The sequence below is a fragment of the Canis lupus genome, chromosome 16 (genome assembly GCF_003254725.2).
Source record: "Canis lupus dingo isolate Sandy chromosome 16, ASM325472v2, whole genome shotgun sequence".
Taxonomy (NCBI): Eukaryota; Metazoa; Chordata; class Mammalia; order Carnivora; family Canidae; genus Canis; species Canis lupus.
In genome coordinates this window covers 13,110,602-13,126,290 of record NC_064258.1, presented here as the reverse complement: position 1 = coordinate 13,126,290, position 15,689 = coordinate 13,110,602, and the positions used below count along the sequence as shown (strand labels likewise).

Sequence of the window (15,689 nt, the reverse complement as noted above, 5' to 3'; positions counted from 1 at the left end):
AGGAAGCAAATGCAACAGCCCTTGGATGGAATGAGCTTGGTTTTTCCTAGAACTGACAGAAGACAAGATTTGGGGGGAACTCAAGAAGAAATGGCGGTGGGAGGGAAGAGTCATAAGATGGGAGAGACATCAGAGTCAGGTCACAGAAGACGATGAAGGCCATAGCAAATAATTAGGATTTTATTTGAAATGCAAGGGAAAGCCATTGAAAGGTCTTATGGTGAAAAGTGCTTGTTGGATTTAGGTTTGAAAGAGGTAACTCTGGCTATATGAGGAATTACTGGAAAAACAGTAAAAGTGAAAATGGGGAGACTAGCTGGGAGGGTACTATAACAGTGCAGACAGAGACGGTGGGGCTGGAAAGGGTTGTGGAGGGTAATCAGTAGTGAAGATGGTAAATGGTGAACAATTTAAGATATATTTTGAAGGCCTTACTGATGGATTGAATAAGAGAGAAATATTGGGAATGATGAGTTATTTATAACTTCCATTGTCAAAGATAAACAAAACTGGACACTAGTTAGAGTGGTTAAGTGGTAAGGACAGATTTTTATCAAAAGTAACTTGTTAACAATCAAAACCAGAGCCAGTCTTGAAAATTCCCTGAACAGACAATACCAGTTGAGTCATACAAACAGTGACTTAACTTATTTTGCAACACTAACTTGACCTGGGTCATTTCTTATAGATGCCTCTGAAAATCACAAGCAAAGATCAAACTGTTTTCCAAGGTTGATATGAGCCAGTGCCCTATTATTTAAGAGAATTCTAATGTTATAACCAGTCACTATGAAGAATAAAAACTCTGTTTTCCTATTATATAAACTGTTTCATAGCAGCTACCCCCAAGCCTCATTTCATGGTTTGGTTTGACTGCTCCTGGTTTGCAAACTGTCTTTTTGGTATGTGAACAATAAACTTTGACTAATTACCACTTCTGGTGATTCATTGGTTTTACTTCTGTTATGTCTGAACTTTTGACAATCTATTACTCTAGAGATAAAAATCCAGTGTGAAATGAACTCAACCTTGATTTGTACGGAGATAAACGGGTGTTTCAAAGGAAGAATGAGGGAGTAAGGGGGAGGCTAGTGGCAGCTCAACAGAGTAAATGCAAGTAGGCCAGCTGTGTATGCTAGCTGGCAATCACTGAAGTTAGGATTTTCCCTTCCAACAGAGACTGGGAGACAGAGGCCCTAACTTTGGGCGTTGGCTGAAACAAACAGTGAAAAAAAAAAAAATTGGCGGCCTTGAGCTTTCTCATTCAGGCACTTAAGGTGGCCATCTTAGGATGTGGCCTCAATCTGTTAAGAATTATATTAGTGTTTGTTCAAGTCTATATATGTCAAGGTGGAGGCCTAGTTGAGAACAGGGCTCAGGGGAACGTGGCTACGGTTTGGTCCAGGAGAGAATCTTTGTCACCACGTACCTGATTCTAGTGACATGTGGTTGGTGGTGTGGTTCACAGAGAAGAGGAAGTCTATGGGGACGACTAGGTTTAGAATCTAGAGGAAACCAAATCTCATGCTAAGTATGAGACATTTGAATGACTAAGAAGTTAAATATAAGAATGGACCACAGTAGAAGTCAGAGCTAGAGATATAAATATAAATCAAGAATTGTCATCATGATACAACTCAAAGATTACATAGGTGGGAGTGGGAGGTTGAGAAGACAGAGGGACTCTAAGGATTTGCCTCACAAATTACTCCTTGAGATTTGTTTCTAGAAATATATCACAATTAGGTAGATGGATCTGTGTTTTTAATTATCAGAAAGTCAAATGAACAGAACATCAATCAACGTGGCTGTTAAACATTTGATTTTTCTTTCGATTTCAAATCTATCTCCATTTACTATTTCTAAATCGGTAAAAAAAATTGCATTTCTTGAACACTATTGTTCACGCTCAACATATGTGGAAAACTGAACAGAGGAGGATCAAATAACTTTTGCCATACAAAATTAGCTAAAGGTTGGGCCCTGTATTCAAAACTAAGCAATCTGCTTCCAGAGGCTATGATCTGAACCCCTATGCTATATCACAAGCATATTTAGTAGCCTGGTTTATTTAGTGGGTCATAAATAATAGACTTGTATATACATACAGTAGTTCCAGTAAGTTTTTATTGGATCTAATGTTCATGTGCGCATGCATGTCTGGGTCACTGGGGTTGGGATACAATTCACCTGGAGGCCATCCCCCAAGGTGTATTACATCAAAACTCCAGGAAGGATAGAATCAGCTTCACTGGAATGGCCCCGAAGCTTCAACCCATTAAGAAACACACGAACAAAGAGGAAATTTTAAAACACACACACACAGATTGTACCAGAAGAGGGTGGGTTTGCTCTGCCCTATGGCATCACACTGAATTCCGAGTCCTGAACATAATTTGCTAGTTGGGGAGATGAGTAACCCCCCCCCAAAGTCTTCCCCTCCAAACACTATACTTAGTATTACACTGAATTTTTACACGGTTATCCCTTTTTTTTTTTTTTTAAGTTTTATTTATTCACGACAGATAGAAACACAGAGACAGAAAGAGGTAGAGACACAGGCAGAGGCAGAAGCAGGCTCCAGGCTGGGAGCCCCTGGGACTCGACCCCAGGACCCCGGGACCCCGGGACCACGCCCTGGGCTGAAGGCGGCGCTAAACCGCTGCGCCACCCGGGCTGCCCTACACGGTTACCCTAAGTATTGAAGAGGTCTTTGGAGGCAGGCATTGTCTCCTTCCACCTCTCTTACTACATCCTCAGGGCCTAGCGGAGTCTGGCATAGAGTAGGAGCCCAAAGGATGGTATTGATTCTGGAAGGAGAGAGGGAAGGGACCCCCCAAAAAAAGGGGGCTGAAAAGTAGGAAGAAAGAGAAAAAGAGAAAGGAAGGAAGTCAAATCAAACATTCCTACTGGACACTTTTAGAAGGCGAGCAAGATGTCCTCCAAAGTCGCGTTTTAAAAGAAAACTTTTTCCCACGCAGGGTGTGCAAGAAACCATCCCAGTCCCACCTGAGCGAGCCTATCCGAGCCCCTCGGCCCCGCCCCTCGGCCCTCGGCCCCGCCCCTCGGCCCTGTCCCCTGCCCCCGGACGCCGCTCGCCGGCCGGCCCGCCCACCGCGCCTGCGCACTTGGGGGCCGCTCCGCCGCGGGCCGTCGGGGCGGGGCCTTCCGCCCAGAGGAAGAGGAAGAGGAAGTGGGGGGAGGATCCTCGCAGGGAGTGAACCGGAAGTGCAAGCGCTCCTGCTCCTCTCCGGCCAGGCGGCTCCCGCTCTGCTGGGCCCGGTGGACGCCAGAGAACTTTCTGTCTCCCGCCCCAGCGGTCGCCGCGGCGCGCTGCCTCGCCCGCCTGGCAGGCTCTCCCCCGCTTTCCCTTCCCCGCGCGGCCCTGTCTCCCTGTCGCCCCGCGGTGTCCGCTTGCCGCCGCCGCCGCCGCCGCCGCCTCGTCGTCTCTGCCCGGCCGAGCGGCCCGCCCCGCTGCAGCGATGTGCGACAAGGAGTTCATGTGGGCCCTGAAAAACGGAGACTTGGACGAGGTGAAAGACTACGTGGCCAAGGTAAAGCGGCGACGAGCGGAGGTGGGATGCGGGTGGAGGCGGGGGAGCTGCGGGGAGCTGGGGGAGGGGAGGGGGGAGGGCTGGCGACCCCGGGTCAGACCCCCACCCTCCACCCGGGGCGCTGGTCATTGGCGTCTGGCCCTCTTTCTTCCATGCCGGACTTCCTTCGATCCTGCTTTGAATGGGGGGCAAGGTTGGGGGGGGGGGTTGGGAGGGGAGAAGGGAGGGGGGTCAATTCTCCCATCTTTTGGACCTGCCGGTGGCCCAATGAAGAACCCCCAGTGATCAGAATCGGAGGAACGTTTTCTTGAACTTTTAAGCCTGCTGAGAATCTAAAGGAGTCAATGACTGTGACCGGGGCAGAGGGGAGGGGGATGAGGGGCAAAAAAAGAAAAAAAGAAAAAAAAGAAAAAAGTACCGAAAATCGCGATGGCTACAATCTTGAAACTTGGTACGGGCCTCCCTCTGAAGTCTTCACTCTGGGTGTGGCCTTTTTCCCCCCTTCCCACTCCCAGGGATTAGGTGTTTGGTTGCAGGGGTGGAGCGTCTGACCTGGATCAGAATAGTTTTGTTTTTTGTGTTTTGTTTTTTTTTTTTTCCAAGAAGCATGCTGTGACTTTTTCAGTTCCTCCGTGTCCGTCCCTTGGTTTGCACCCCACCCCCCACCCCCCCACCCCCGCCGCTGAACTACTGGAACGTGCACTGAGGAGTGTGCCGTTTCAGGGGTGCTCATCTCAAACCGAAACACTCCCCCGCCAAATAATAATAATAATAATAATAGTCGACTCTGCATCGTGGCGGAATGGTAGGCTTAAAATTCCGAGCTGGCCTGCCCTCGGGGGCAACCCCCCCTCCCCCGAAACCGTGCCTTTTGCAGTCACGAGAGAACCCACCTGCGATTATAATATGTTAAGTGTAAAAATGGACCTTCCAAAACAACAAGTATGAACTCGTGACATAACCGTGGAGGAAGAAGCATCTTGCTTCTTAAAAAAAAAAAAAAAGTTGTGACTTTATGACATAACCGTGGATAGCATCTTGCTCACCTCCTAAAAGCGTGAGATCTAGGTTCTAGTTCTTCAAAGGGTATTTCGACCCCCCCCCCCGGCGTGCTGTGTTTCTTTCCAGACCTGTGTCAGGAAGCAACTAAGCAGAAGCAGAGTTTCTCAAAACTTGCAGGATTGTGCAAAGGGCAAGCCGCTGCTAGTTTTTAGTCTATAATGAACCATTACAACTTAGCCTCCACCCCACCCCCACCCACCCCCCTCCCAGTACGCGGGATGTGTGTTTAGTTATTCACAGTGGGTCTGCACAGCACCATTCACTGCATTCTCAGCTAGTAGTCTGAAACCCTTGGATGTTTCCACATGAGGTTGAAAGGCAGAAATTACGGGGACGCTCCAATCCCTGATGCACTGTCCAGTGGTGGAACCCTGCAGTGCTCTGGAAGGGAGTAGGCTTTTTGTTTTTCTGTTTCGGTAAAAGCTAGGTTATGCGATACACTTGAAGTATGGAAAGTTGGTAGGTACTAATGGAGCTTACAACTACAGAAACACCACCATTAATGTGGTGTCTTCCTGGTACCTTATTTTATATCATCCTTGCGAGTCTTGTGAAGTCCTTTTATTCGTCTCGTTTTACAGATAGGAGTCCTGAGATGCAGAGTGCTTAAGACAAAAATCCAGTTAAAGAGATGACAGATGATTAAGCCAGAACTGGACTGCTGACTCCAAGACTTAGGCTCTTTAACTGCTCCATGCATGCAGTCTCTCCCAATATAAAGTGTAATTGTGAAAGCATAGGATATCTTGCTTCCAGTACGACATCCCCCCCACCCCCTTTTTTTTTAAGTTTTAAAATCAGGTCATTATGTGCAGTTTGGTTTTGTTCTTTTCCTATTACCGCCATACTGCCTATTCTTACCAAAAGAAGTGTGCTTGGGACGCCCGGTTGGCTCAGCAGTTGGGTGCCTGCCTTAGGCTCAGGGCCTGATCCCGATACAGGGATCAAGTCCTGCATCAGGCTCCCTGCATGAAGCCCCCTTCTCTCTCTCTCTCTCTCTGTGTGTCTCTCATGAATAAATAAATAAAATCTTTAATAAAAAAAAAAAAAAGGTGTGCATGAGAGGGAGGCTAGACATTCAAAGAAAAGCAAAAGGAAGTATTAACTGGCTTATCTGAAAAGTTTGACTGAAATGTAATCCTATGAAAAACGAGCTTTTTCCTTAGTTTGTTGAATAACTTGAGTCTCTTACTGTATCTTTTGTTTTGTTAATGAAAAATAACAACAACAACAACAACAAAAACCAAACCACCAAAACCCAGCACTCCAGTTTTTCCTGAGTTCCCTTATGGTGCTATTCACATTCTCAGGTGCTTGTGACATAGTTTCTTCTGCTCAGCAGCCATCTTCCTTGCTTACTCTTGACTCATTTTTTTCATCCTCCAACCCTCATGATGATACTCTTGAGTTTATGTAATGTACATTTATTTAGGTAAGTGTATGTAAACAACATACATAAAGGAATGTTTGGACTCATCTAATTTTCCTTCTAAGCAGTCTTTAAAATACTCTCCTCAGTACTCCTATGAAGATTGCTCACATTGTTAGTATATAAGAATGGACCTGTAGGTGATTTTCCCTTTTTAAAACTAATATTTTAAAAAGTCAGTGATTTCACTTTTTTTTTTTACCTGTTGTTGACTTCTGTACAGAAATCTGAAATAAGGGTAGGCACAATTTGCTGTTTTGCGATGAGTTCTAACTCTGAAATATAAGTTCAGAGCCCCAAATCATTGAAAATTGTATGTTTCTAAATGGAAAAAGCAGCATATAAAGAAAATGTTAGGTTAATCCATATTAAATGTTCATCAGTAACATTAAAACAATATCTGAGACAGCTTGGCTTCTGGACCGACCACACTTCGTTAGTTCATTCATTTGTATTGGGCATGTGTCAGGTCCCAAGCACCCTCTTAGGCCTGGCCTGATAGCGAAGAGGTTGGACACAGTGCTCAGGAAACTTAAGCATCCACCTTCAGCAGACTTGTGTGGGAAAATTTGCATACTTTTGAAGAAGTATGAAAACCATAAGTAACATCTCACTTACATGAAATTCAGTTTGTCCAATTGGAAAACAAGTGAAAGCCAGTGAGTGAGATCTTCACGAGCAGCAATAGTAGATACTTGTGGCCCCGTTTCCAATCTGTGTACTTCCTCTGGATCACATTACCTGTGCCTCGTCTTCCATTTCTGCCTTCACATTCACTTCTTCCACTGGAGTTAGTTCTGCTTCCACCTGGGCTTCAGTCAGCCTAAAGGATGGCTCTGTTTGCATGAAGTCCAGTTGAGCCCACACTGTCTTCTCAGAGATTTTTCATTTTTGTTGTTGCCATTTTGACTAATGACCTCATGACCCAACCGCTTGCCCAGATGAGAAATTGGGGGATTTTCCCCAACTCCTGAGTGTTGTCAAGACAACCCACTTCGTCCCTTTCAGCCATTCTTCACTCTTCTTACCACTGCTACTTTCCACTAGTTGCTGCCTGTTTCCTGCCTATACTATATTTTCCGTGACTATTAGTATTCCTCTCTTTCCTGGTCAACTTGCACATCTTGGTCAGGGAGATCTCTCTGTAATGTGAATTCTGAGACTCTTATCTTTTTCAGCCAACCTCCTTCACTGCCCTTAAAATATTTTGTGATTCCCATTATTAATTTTTCCCTGTTACTAATTTTCAAAAGGGCCAGCTACTCCATTTGGGAGAGTAGGCCATTGGGATCTGGCCCATGCCTGCCTTTCTAAACCACCCCTCTGTAAACCCCCTGCTCCAGACCCACGCCGGGCTGTTTCTTACTTGTATACCTTTACATGTGCCCTTTTCATCCTCCCTGAGCAAGTCTGCTCACCTCAATCCCTCACCTCCAACTTGGTGAGCTTCTCTTTATCCTCTGAGCTTAAATACACTTCTGCCAGAAAAACATTTGCCTTCAACTGGTGCACTGCTTCTTTTACTGTTTAACTTATCAAGTTTCTGTGACTTTGTTTACATGTCTGTCTTTAATTAGGCTCTGAGCCTCTGGAGCTTAGATATTATATTCTTTTTCATCTTTGTATCCCCAGTACAGTGCCAAGGAATTTCACACATGAAAAGCATATGTTCTGAGAAATTCTTTTTATTCTTGACTTAGCTACAGTTTTAACATACTTCATTAGCATATATAATAATGATTACCATTGACAGAGTGATTTATATTGCCAGGTATTAGAAGACACTCTGCAAGATCTTTACCTAAGTTTTCGTTTGCTTTTTACCCTATCATTTCAGTATGGCTAATAGTATACCCATTTTAAGGGTAAAGAAATTGAAACTTAGAGAAGTTAAGCAATTCAACAAGGTCGCAAAGTAAGTAGCACAACTGGGATTTAAACCTAGGGCTCTCCGAATCTGCGGGCCCCCCCCCCCCTTTTTTTTTTACACCATATCAGTCTACCCTGAAATGGTTATCTGGTTTCTTAGCTCAGAGTAGCTTAGCATCAGCACATTAAGAAAAAGAAAGGGGCTTGCAAGAAGTAGACACAACAAGTTATCTCTGATTATGAATAAAGACATAGAAAATGCCTACAATTTAAAACACTTTTAACTGTAATAATACGGAAATAGCATAGAGACAACATCTCTTATAAACTTTATTATCTCCTCAGTAGAGGCCCTCTTTGCTCAAGGTACTCTATAAGGAGACTGGTTGGTTGATAGCTTGCGGAAACTTTTGTATTTATAGTCACACACAGTTTTGGTTTTTTTGTTTTTTGTTTTTTGTTTTTTTTTTAAGTAATCTCTACACCCAACATGGGGCTTGAACCCACAACCCCCATACAGAGAGTTGCAGGCTCTACTGACTGAGCCAACCAGGTGCCTCTGTAGTCACATAGTCTTAGAATTTATATTCCTAATTATGATCCTATACAGTGCAGAAAAAGTTAAATTGTTTCTCTTTACCTTAAGAAACAAATGTAAACTAAAGTATTGAAATTTCTATTCAGAGTGGTTTCCTGAATAAGAACTTCTTTTTTTTCTCAAAAAGTATGTTCTTAAAATTTTGAGCATTGGGATGCCATGTATAAATATAATTTCATTTACTTATCACATCAACCCATGAGCATAGTTAATGTAAAGCCCCCATTTTAAAGATTAAGAGACTGAAGCAAAGATTAAATAGCTTGTCTACAGTCATAAAGCTCTTAGTGAAGCTGAGATTTGAACTCTAACTTCATAGCTCTTTGCTATTATACTTCATACCATTGGCCTTCATTTCTCAAAAATGCTGTGTGATTCAGGGGGTACTGTTTTATTGAGTATGCAAATGTTAAAAATAATCACAGCAGGATGGTAAGTATCCATTGAGACTACTTAGAGGTGAGCTTTGTGATAGATTTTGAGGATCCAGCTCTCCCAGAAGTGAATGCTCATGAATTGTATTAATAAATAGTCCCTTATAATTTCCAGCAGGTTGATATATGTACTCTTTTGTTGTGCTTCTGTTTCACTTACTGTGAAATACTATACATCAGGTCTCTTAACTTCCCTTTCTCTGTGGTTCCCTTTCCCTCTCTAGCCCCCATTCTAATTACATCTATCTGCTTTTGACACTCTGATAGCCTTGAAAAGCAACAATTGTGCACCCTTTGAAAGGATAGGATCTCTTGAACTTGAGAAAAGTATCAACTCTAATCTTTAGAAACTGCAAGACTTATTAGGTTTGCTTTTCACTTTCCTAATAAAATAGGCAATTTAAAAGCAATCCTAATTTAATATCTTGCTATTTATTCATTTTAAGCAGTTTTCCTTTTCTCTCCATTCCTTTTTTTAAATTACCAGTTTGTTTCTTATAAAGATTTGTCACTATATCTGCCCTTTCTGTACCAGGGCTGGTGACTCTGTCAGAAAGCAGATAGATCAGTTTGTATACGTATAGATGCCCTCAGAAGACATAGAAAGTTTAGTATAGATACACTTTTCTTTTAGTCTTTTTTTTTTTTTTAATGTACAAGAAGATCTTTTTTATATTGGAAGTCTAGTGCTCACTCAGATGTCTATAGGCTATATATAGTGTTTTGATTTGAAATTTTAAATGTTATCCTTGCACTAGTGCAGACCGTTAAAAGTGTACTATATTAAAGCTGATTTGATTATAAAAATCGTATAAGCTTTTAATATTTAAAAGATAACACTGTATTGAATAAAATAAATTGAAACTAAGTGTCTCCCATTGCTCATTTTCCCCTGGCCAGGTAGTTTCTTTAAAGTACAGGTTGTATTAGGTATTTTTAAGACAGAAAAGCATAAAAAAGACAAAAATTGCCCCATAAATTCTACTATCTAGATAATTCCTGTTAACTTTAAAATGAAATTAATTCAGGAACAGATTAAAAAAATGCAACAGCTATGGCTTCCTTCCTGGTCTCTGTGAACCGTGAGCCATTTTTAACAATTCTACATAATTTCAGAGAAACACCAGAAACTCACTCATCTATTTCCCCACTTAAGAGCAGTTTTGTATGTACTTCCACACTTTGTTTTTTTTTTTTAATTCCTTAATAATTTATCTTGGATTCCACAACAAAATTTATTCATCCCTCTCCCCCTTTTTTTCCAGTAGGGAGGGCATAGTATTCTATTTTATGGATGTACCATAATTTATTTAACTAGTATTCTATGGTAAATAGTTTTTCAAGCTTATTTTTTCTTTTTTTTTTCAAGAATTTATTTATTTATTCATGAGAGACACAGAGAGACAGGCAGAGACGCAGGGAGAAGCAGGTTCCATGCTGGGAGCCTGATGCAGGACTCTATCCCGGGTCTCAGGATCACACCCTGGGCCGAAGGCGGTTCTAAACCGCTGAGCCATCCAGGCTGCCTCTCCAGCTTATTCTTTCAGTTAAACAGTGCTCTCATGATTACCTTTGTATATATACCTTGATAGCTTTTGTGTCTGTATTACCCTCCTGATAAAGTTCTACTGACTTAGGCATATATCAGTAAGCACACAAGACTGATTATTCCCTCACAACATCAGCAGCACTGGGCATCATCACACTTTTTAGTTTTTGCCATTTGAATAGATGAAAAATGATCTCTTGCTTCAAATTGCGTTTCTTTAACAAGAAAATAAAACATCAGAACTTTTATAGCACATGTGTTCTTCCCCCCGCCCAATTTCTTATTTATATTTTTGTTCATTTTTCTATTAGGTAGTTGGCTTTTTATTGATTTGCATGAGCCCTTTATAAATTAAGGAAGTTCTTTTTTTTTAATCATTTTTCTTGTAGATTTTTTTGCAGTTTGTCTCTTGACTTCATCTATTTTTTTCTGTAACAGTCTTTACTTTTTTATATGGTAAATAGATCACTTTTCCCCCATTTGTGACTTGGATATTATCTTTTATTTACAGAGATCTCTTCTCTATAAGATTATAGATAAATTTGGTCTTCCAGATATTCCCCCCCCCCCTTTTTTTTGTATTTTAGGTATTTGATCCTTCTGTTATTTACTTTGAAGTGTTTGTTTTTTGACAGTTTGTTTCCATATCATTTATTGTGTAATTCCTCTTTCCCTACTACTCTAAATTATTATTTCATGCTATATTTTAGTATGGAATAGAGCCATTTTTCTCTTGCATTTTCTTTAGAATTTTTGCAGGAGCATTCCTTTAAGATTTTTTCCTTTTTTCTTGTCTTGGGGAAAATACGAGCATTTTTTAAACTACCTCACTTTTATCCTTTATGTCTCCATAAGCATTATATATTTTTTTTCATTATATATTTTTTCCTAGCATGTTGGCACCATGTAATCTGAAGAACATAATGCTTTAGGTTCTAATTCTTTATGAAGTATTTTAGGATCAGAGTATATGGTTCAATATGAGAATATTCTGTATCAAAGTATTTGAAACCATGTGTTTAGATAATCAAATCACAGCTGAATTGATATTTAAGAATTACTTTAGGTACTATAGCAGATGCTACCTTGTAATGAGAAGTATGACTAAAATTAACTTTTTTTTTTGCAACTGTATCTTTATTAATAGTTCTGACAGCTTCAAAGCTTGATTTTTTTTTCTTTTTGTCCACAAAACACTACGCAGGGTAGAGCTGTGATTATTGAAAGCAATGAAGGAAGAAACAGAACATAAGCTGACCCTAGAAAATGAAGGGGCAAAGAGTCATGTTACCTTAAAGTTCTAGAGGCCAATACAGTGATTAATATGTATGAATGTAAACTTGAGCTTCAAGTAAAGTTTAAATTAAGTCCACTTTTCTCCTATGTAAAAAGTCAGAGATGTGTAGGATATGTTTTGAAAAGATTTCTATTTGGGGCGGCCCCAGGGGCCCAGTGGTTTAGAGCCACCTTCAGTCCAGGGCCTGATCCTGGAGTCCCAGGATCAAGTCCCACATCGGGCTCCCTATATGGAGCCTGCTTCTCCCTTTGCCTGTGTTTGCCTCTCTCTTTCTCTGTCTCTCTCATGAATAAATAAAAATCTTAAAAAAAAAAAAAAGAAAAAGACTTCTGACTATATAAAATAATGAACATTTTGATACTTAGGTCTAAATTCTTGACCTTCTGAAAATTTTAGATATCTAAGAAAGGGGGTTGCAGATAATAAACACTTTGCCCATAGTATAATAGAAGCTATAATAGATAGTGTTTTTAGGGAATTTAGAATTTCATTGTTGACTTCAGCCAAAGTGTTCATGGCTTTGGAATTAAACCCTCTTGCTCTGGTTCTGTTAACTAACTGGGACATGTTGAGCAAGTTAGTTCCCTGCTCAGAACCTGGGTTTCCTCAACTAGAGAAAAATGAGGCTATTAATATCTACTTGATATATGTCAACTGTGTACCATTTTCCCTGGCATGCAGTGTTAGCCAAGAAATGTTAGCCATTGTTATTCATAATAATAACTATATGTTTGTTTATAAGCAGAACTACTTAAATCATCTAGTCCATCTCCCTTATTTTGTAGATGAGGAAAAATTAGGTTTTTTTTTGGAAAAAATAGTTATTAAAGGGCTTGACCCAGATTATACTGCTAATTAGGATTAAGACTTTAAAGCAATTTCCTGGAACCAGAACAGGTGCTTTTTTTTTTTTTTTTTAACTAAACTATGGTATTTTATGATAAAGTACTTTGTACTTTATACTAGTTACTACCTCTGTTGCAATATTCTTTTTTGCCCCACCCTATCTGCTCAGTAAATTTCTATCTATTTTTAAAGTTCTTGTTCTGCCTAGCATTGCCTGTTTGTGCAGTTAATTGCTTATTTATGCCAATGTGGTATCTAACATGGATCTTTTTACCTGTGTTGATGCTATAGTGGCAGAGTTTCTTTAACTGAAGAGGTATGAGCTCCTGTTTTGACTGAAAAGTCCCTGGACTTGAATTAGAAAAAAAAAATAGCTTAAGAAACTTAGATCTTGTTCTATGGAGTTCTTCTCTTGCCTTTAAGTTTCAAATGTTCAAAAAGAGTTTTGTCTAATGACTGGTTAAAAAAAAAAAGTGCCTGTGTAGAAGTGTTACCTGTTACCATTTAGATATTTGAATAGTGCTCTCAAACTTGAGAACTCACAGCCTACCTCCCCCCAAATATTTCAGATCTTGATTTAAGATACAGTGTTTGTAGTGGGGCTTTAATCTTTTGGGAGGTGGGGCTTCCCAGAATTTGAAGGCCCTTCCTAGTGTTTGAGGAGTTCTCTCTTACATAGTATGAATCTTGATGAAATGCAAGTCCTACCACAATAAAAGCCAAAAAGGACAAATACATTGCTTTTTCCTGCCTACACTTAGGAAATGGCTCCAAAACTCATAACCATAATTGGATACTTTTATCTGGAGGTGATATAAAGACTCAGGCAACATAAAGGATATAGCAGCAGCAATAAAATATGCAGTTTGCAGAAAAAAAGAAGTAATGGTATGCCCATTGTGGCATCTCTTCTGCGCCTAGGTGCTTCTTGGGTCATATTTTGGTTTTATTTCCTGTTTTGAAACCTCCTTCATGCCTGCATGTTTATGGAGCTTGATTTTTCAACCTTCCCAGTAATTCTGAGAGAGATTTTTAATACCTGTTGAACACATTCCATTCCTGTTCCTCATTATGAATTGGTTTTTGCTGCTTGTAATTCAGAAGCCCATATTAATTTTTGCTTCCCTATCCTCCCTTCTTGTGCTGTGAGCTTTTTGAAGATAGGAATTTTCTTTGTATTTCCAGCATTTATCATGTCTTTTATCTGCTATATAGTTAAGTTTGGGTTGAATTGGTATTCTAGGAACTAACCATCCTCCCTTTGTTGTATATTTCTCTTTGTAACAGATGTTCTCTTAATATGTATGAATGATGTTCCTTCATATTTCCTCTCTTGAAAATAGCTAAGTTTTCAAAGGCTTTGTTTTAAACTGGTAAACTTTGTCCAGCTTTTTCACACTATTATCATAGGTGTGGAATACAATAGTGACAATAGTTATATAGATAGAACACCAGCTTTCACTTGTCACCTCTCATGGCCATCACTTTAGAAGTTCAGTAGAGAACTTTTAAAACCATAGATCTCAATAAAAGTAAAGGTAGTTTTTATGCTTGCATCTTGTAAAGAATCATCATTGCCTTTTTATTGGTATCAATGAACGGATATTAAAATCCATACTTAATGCCACATAAAACAATATAAAAAGCACATGGGGAAAAAAAAAAGCACATGGACCATCTCAAACCAATAAAATTGAAAGCTATCTCACTGCAAACTAAGCCCTTCGAAAACACCCTTAGTATTTATTACTTTAAAGCCCTCTTTATAAGAGTAATTATACTTTCACTTTAGATTCCAACAGACCTGGGTTTGATCCCAATCCTACCACTTACTAGCCTTGACCAAGTTATTTAATTTCACCAACCTTAGCTTTCTCATCTGCAAAGAGGGATTATAATAATAACCAATTCAGATGTTTTATCTAATCTTTAAGAAATAGTGTAAAATTCAATAAAGCAGTATTGTACAGATTGTAACTACATAGTGAATATTTGCTATTTGTGTTGTTGTTCTTATGTAGATCCATTCCTAAGAGGAGTCTTAGAGAGCCCAGGGCTTTCTTAGGCTTTGTGACCTATAGTCTCTATCATAGCTATTCATCTATGCAGTTAGGCAAAGGCAGCCATAGATGATATATAAGCAAATAAGTATGTCTGTGTTCGAGTGAAACTTTATTTACAAAAACAGGCAGCAATCTGGATTTGGCCCTTAGATCAGAGTTTGCTCATTTCTCTGTAACACTGAAGTTGCAGTATTGGCTCGTCTAATAAACTCAATTCTATTTCTTTCTCCTTGAGATTTTAAGATCTAAAATAATGATATGTGTAATCAAATATAATACTTACTTTGGGGCTCAACATTTCCAAAAATATGATTCAGAAATTTTTCTCATTTAAAGATATTGAAGGAATAACAAGACTTAGAAAAGCTATGTGTAGATAAGGGAATGAGAAAGAAAGAGGTTGAATGAAATTCTCTAAAAGAAAAAGCAGAGTCTCTATAGTAAATTTGTACCATGGGCAAAAGGCTTAGAATTATTATGAAAATTAGGAATCATTACTTGTATACATGCAAACAACTAATTTAGATTATTAAACTGAAAGGGGATTCTACAAAATCTTTCAGCCATCAGAGGTCATCCTTCACCAAAAATGTTCCAGGATTATTCTCTCTAGCCCTAATGCCAGTCCCAAGACCCTGCTTGATTTCCAAACTGTGGAAGTGAAAGAGAAGACTGCATAGTACGGTTTTCTCAGGTTCATTCATAATTCATTCAGCACATATCATTTGAGTACCTTTAGTAGCAGCCACTGTGTCCAGTAAGCATAGGAATACAATAATTAATATTTTCTGAAGATCCATGTTCTTTAGTAGGTTCAGTTAAAAGGGTATACAGAACAAACAATAATTAAGATAGTTGTATGGGTTCTGAATAAATTGTTTTCCTACTTAAAACATGACATAGGAATAAAACTTAAAAAGCAATATACAAATATGTTAAGGAATCATACAACCATGTAAAAGTAATAGACTGCGATAAGAATCAAGAA

The 15,689-nt window shown here is 39.6% G+C and overlaps 1 protein-coding gene across 1 annotated transcript in view; it reads left to right on the top strand.

Moving 5' to 3' along the window:
• Positions 1 to 3,188: 3,188 nt before the first annotated feature.
• MTPN (myotrophin) overlaps positions 3,189 to 15,689 on the top strand; it is a 56,084-nt gene continuing 43,583 nt past the window's right edge. Inside the window, exon 1 of the mRNA XM_025464125.3 lies at positions 3,189 to 3,554. Coding sequence (XP_025319910.1) covers positions 3,483 to 3,554 — 72 coding nt within the window. The 5' untranslated portion in view covers positions 3,189 to 3,482. The remainder of the gene's footprint in view (positions 3,555 to 15,689) is intronic.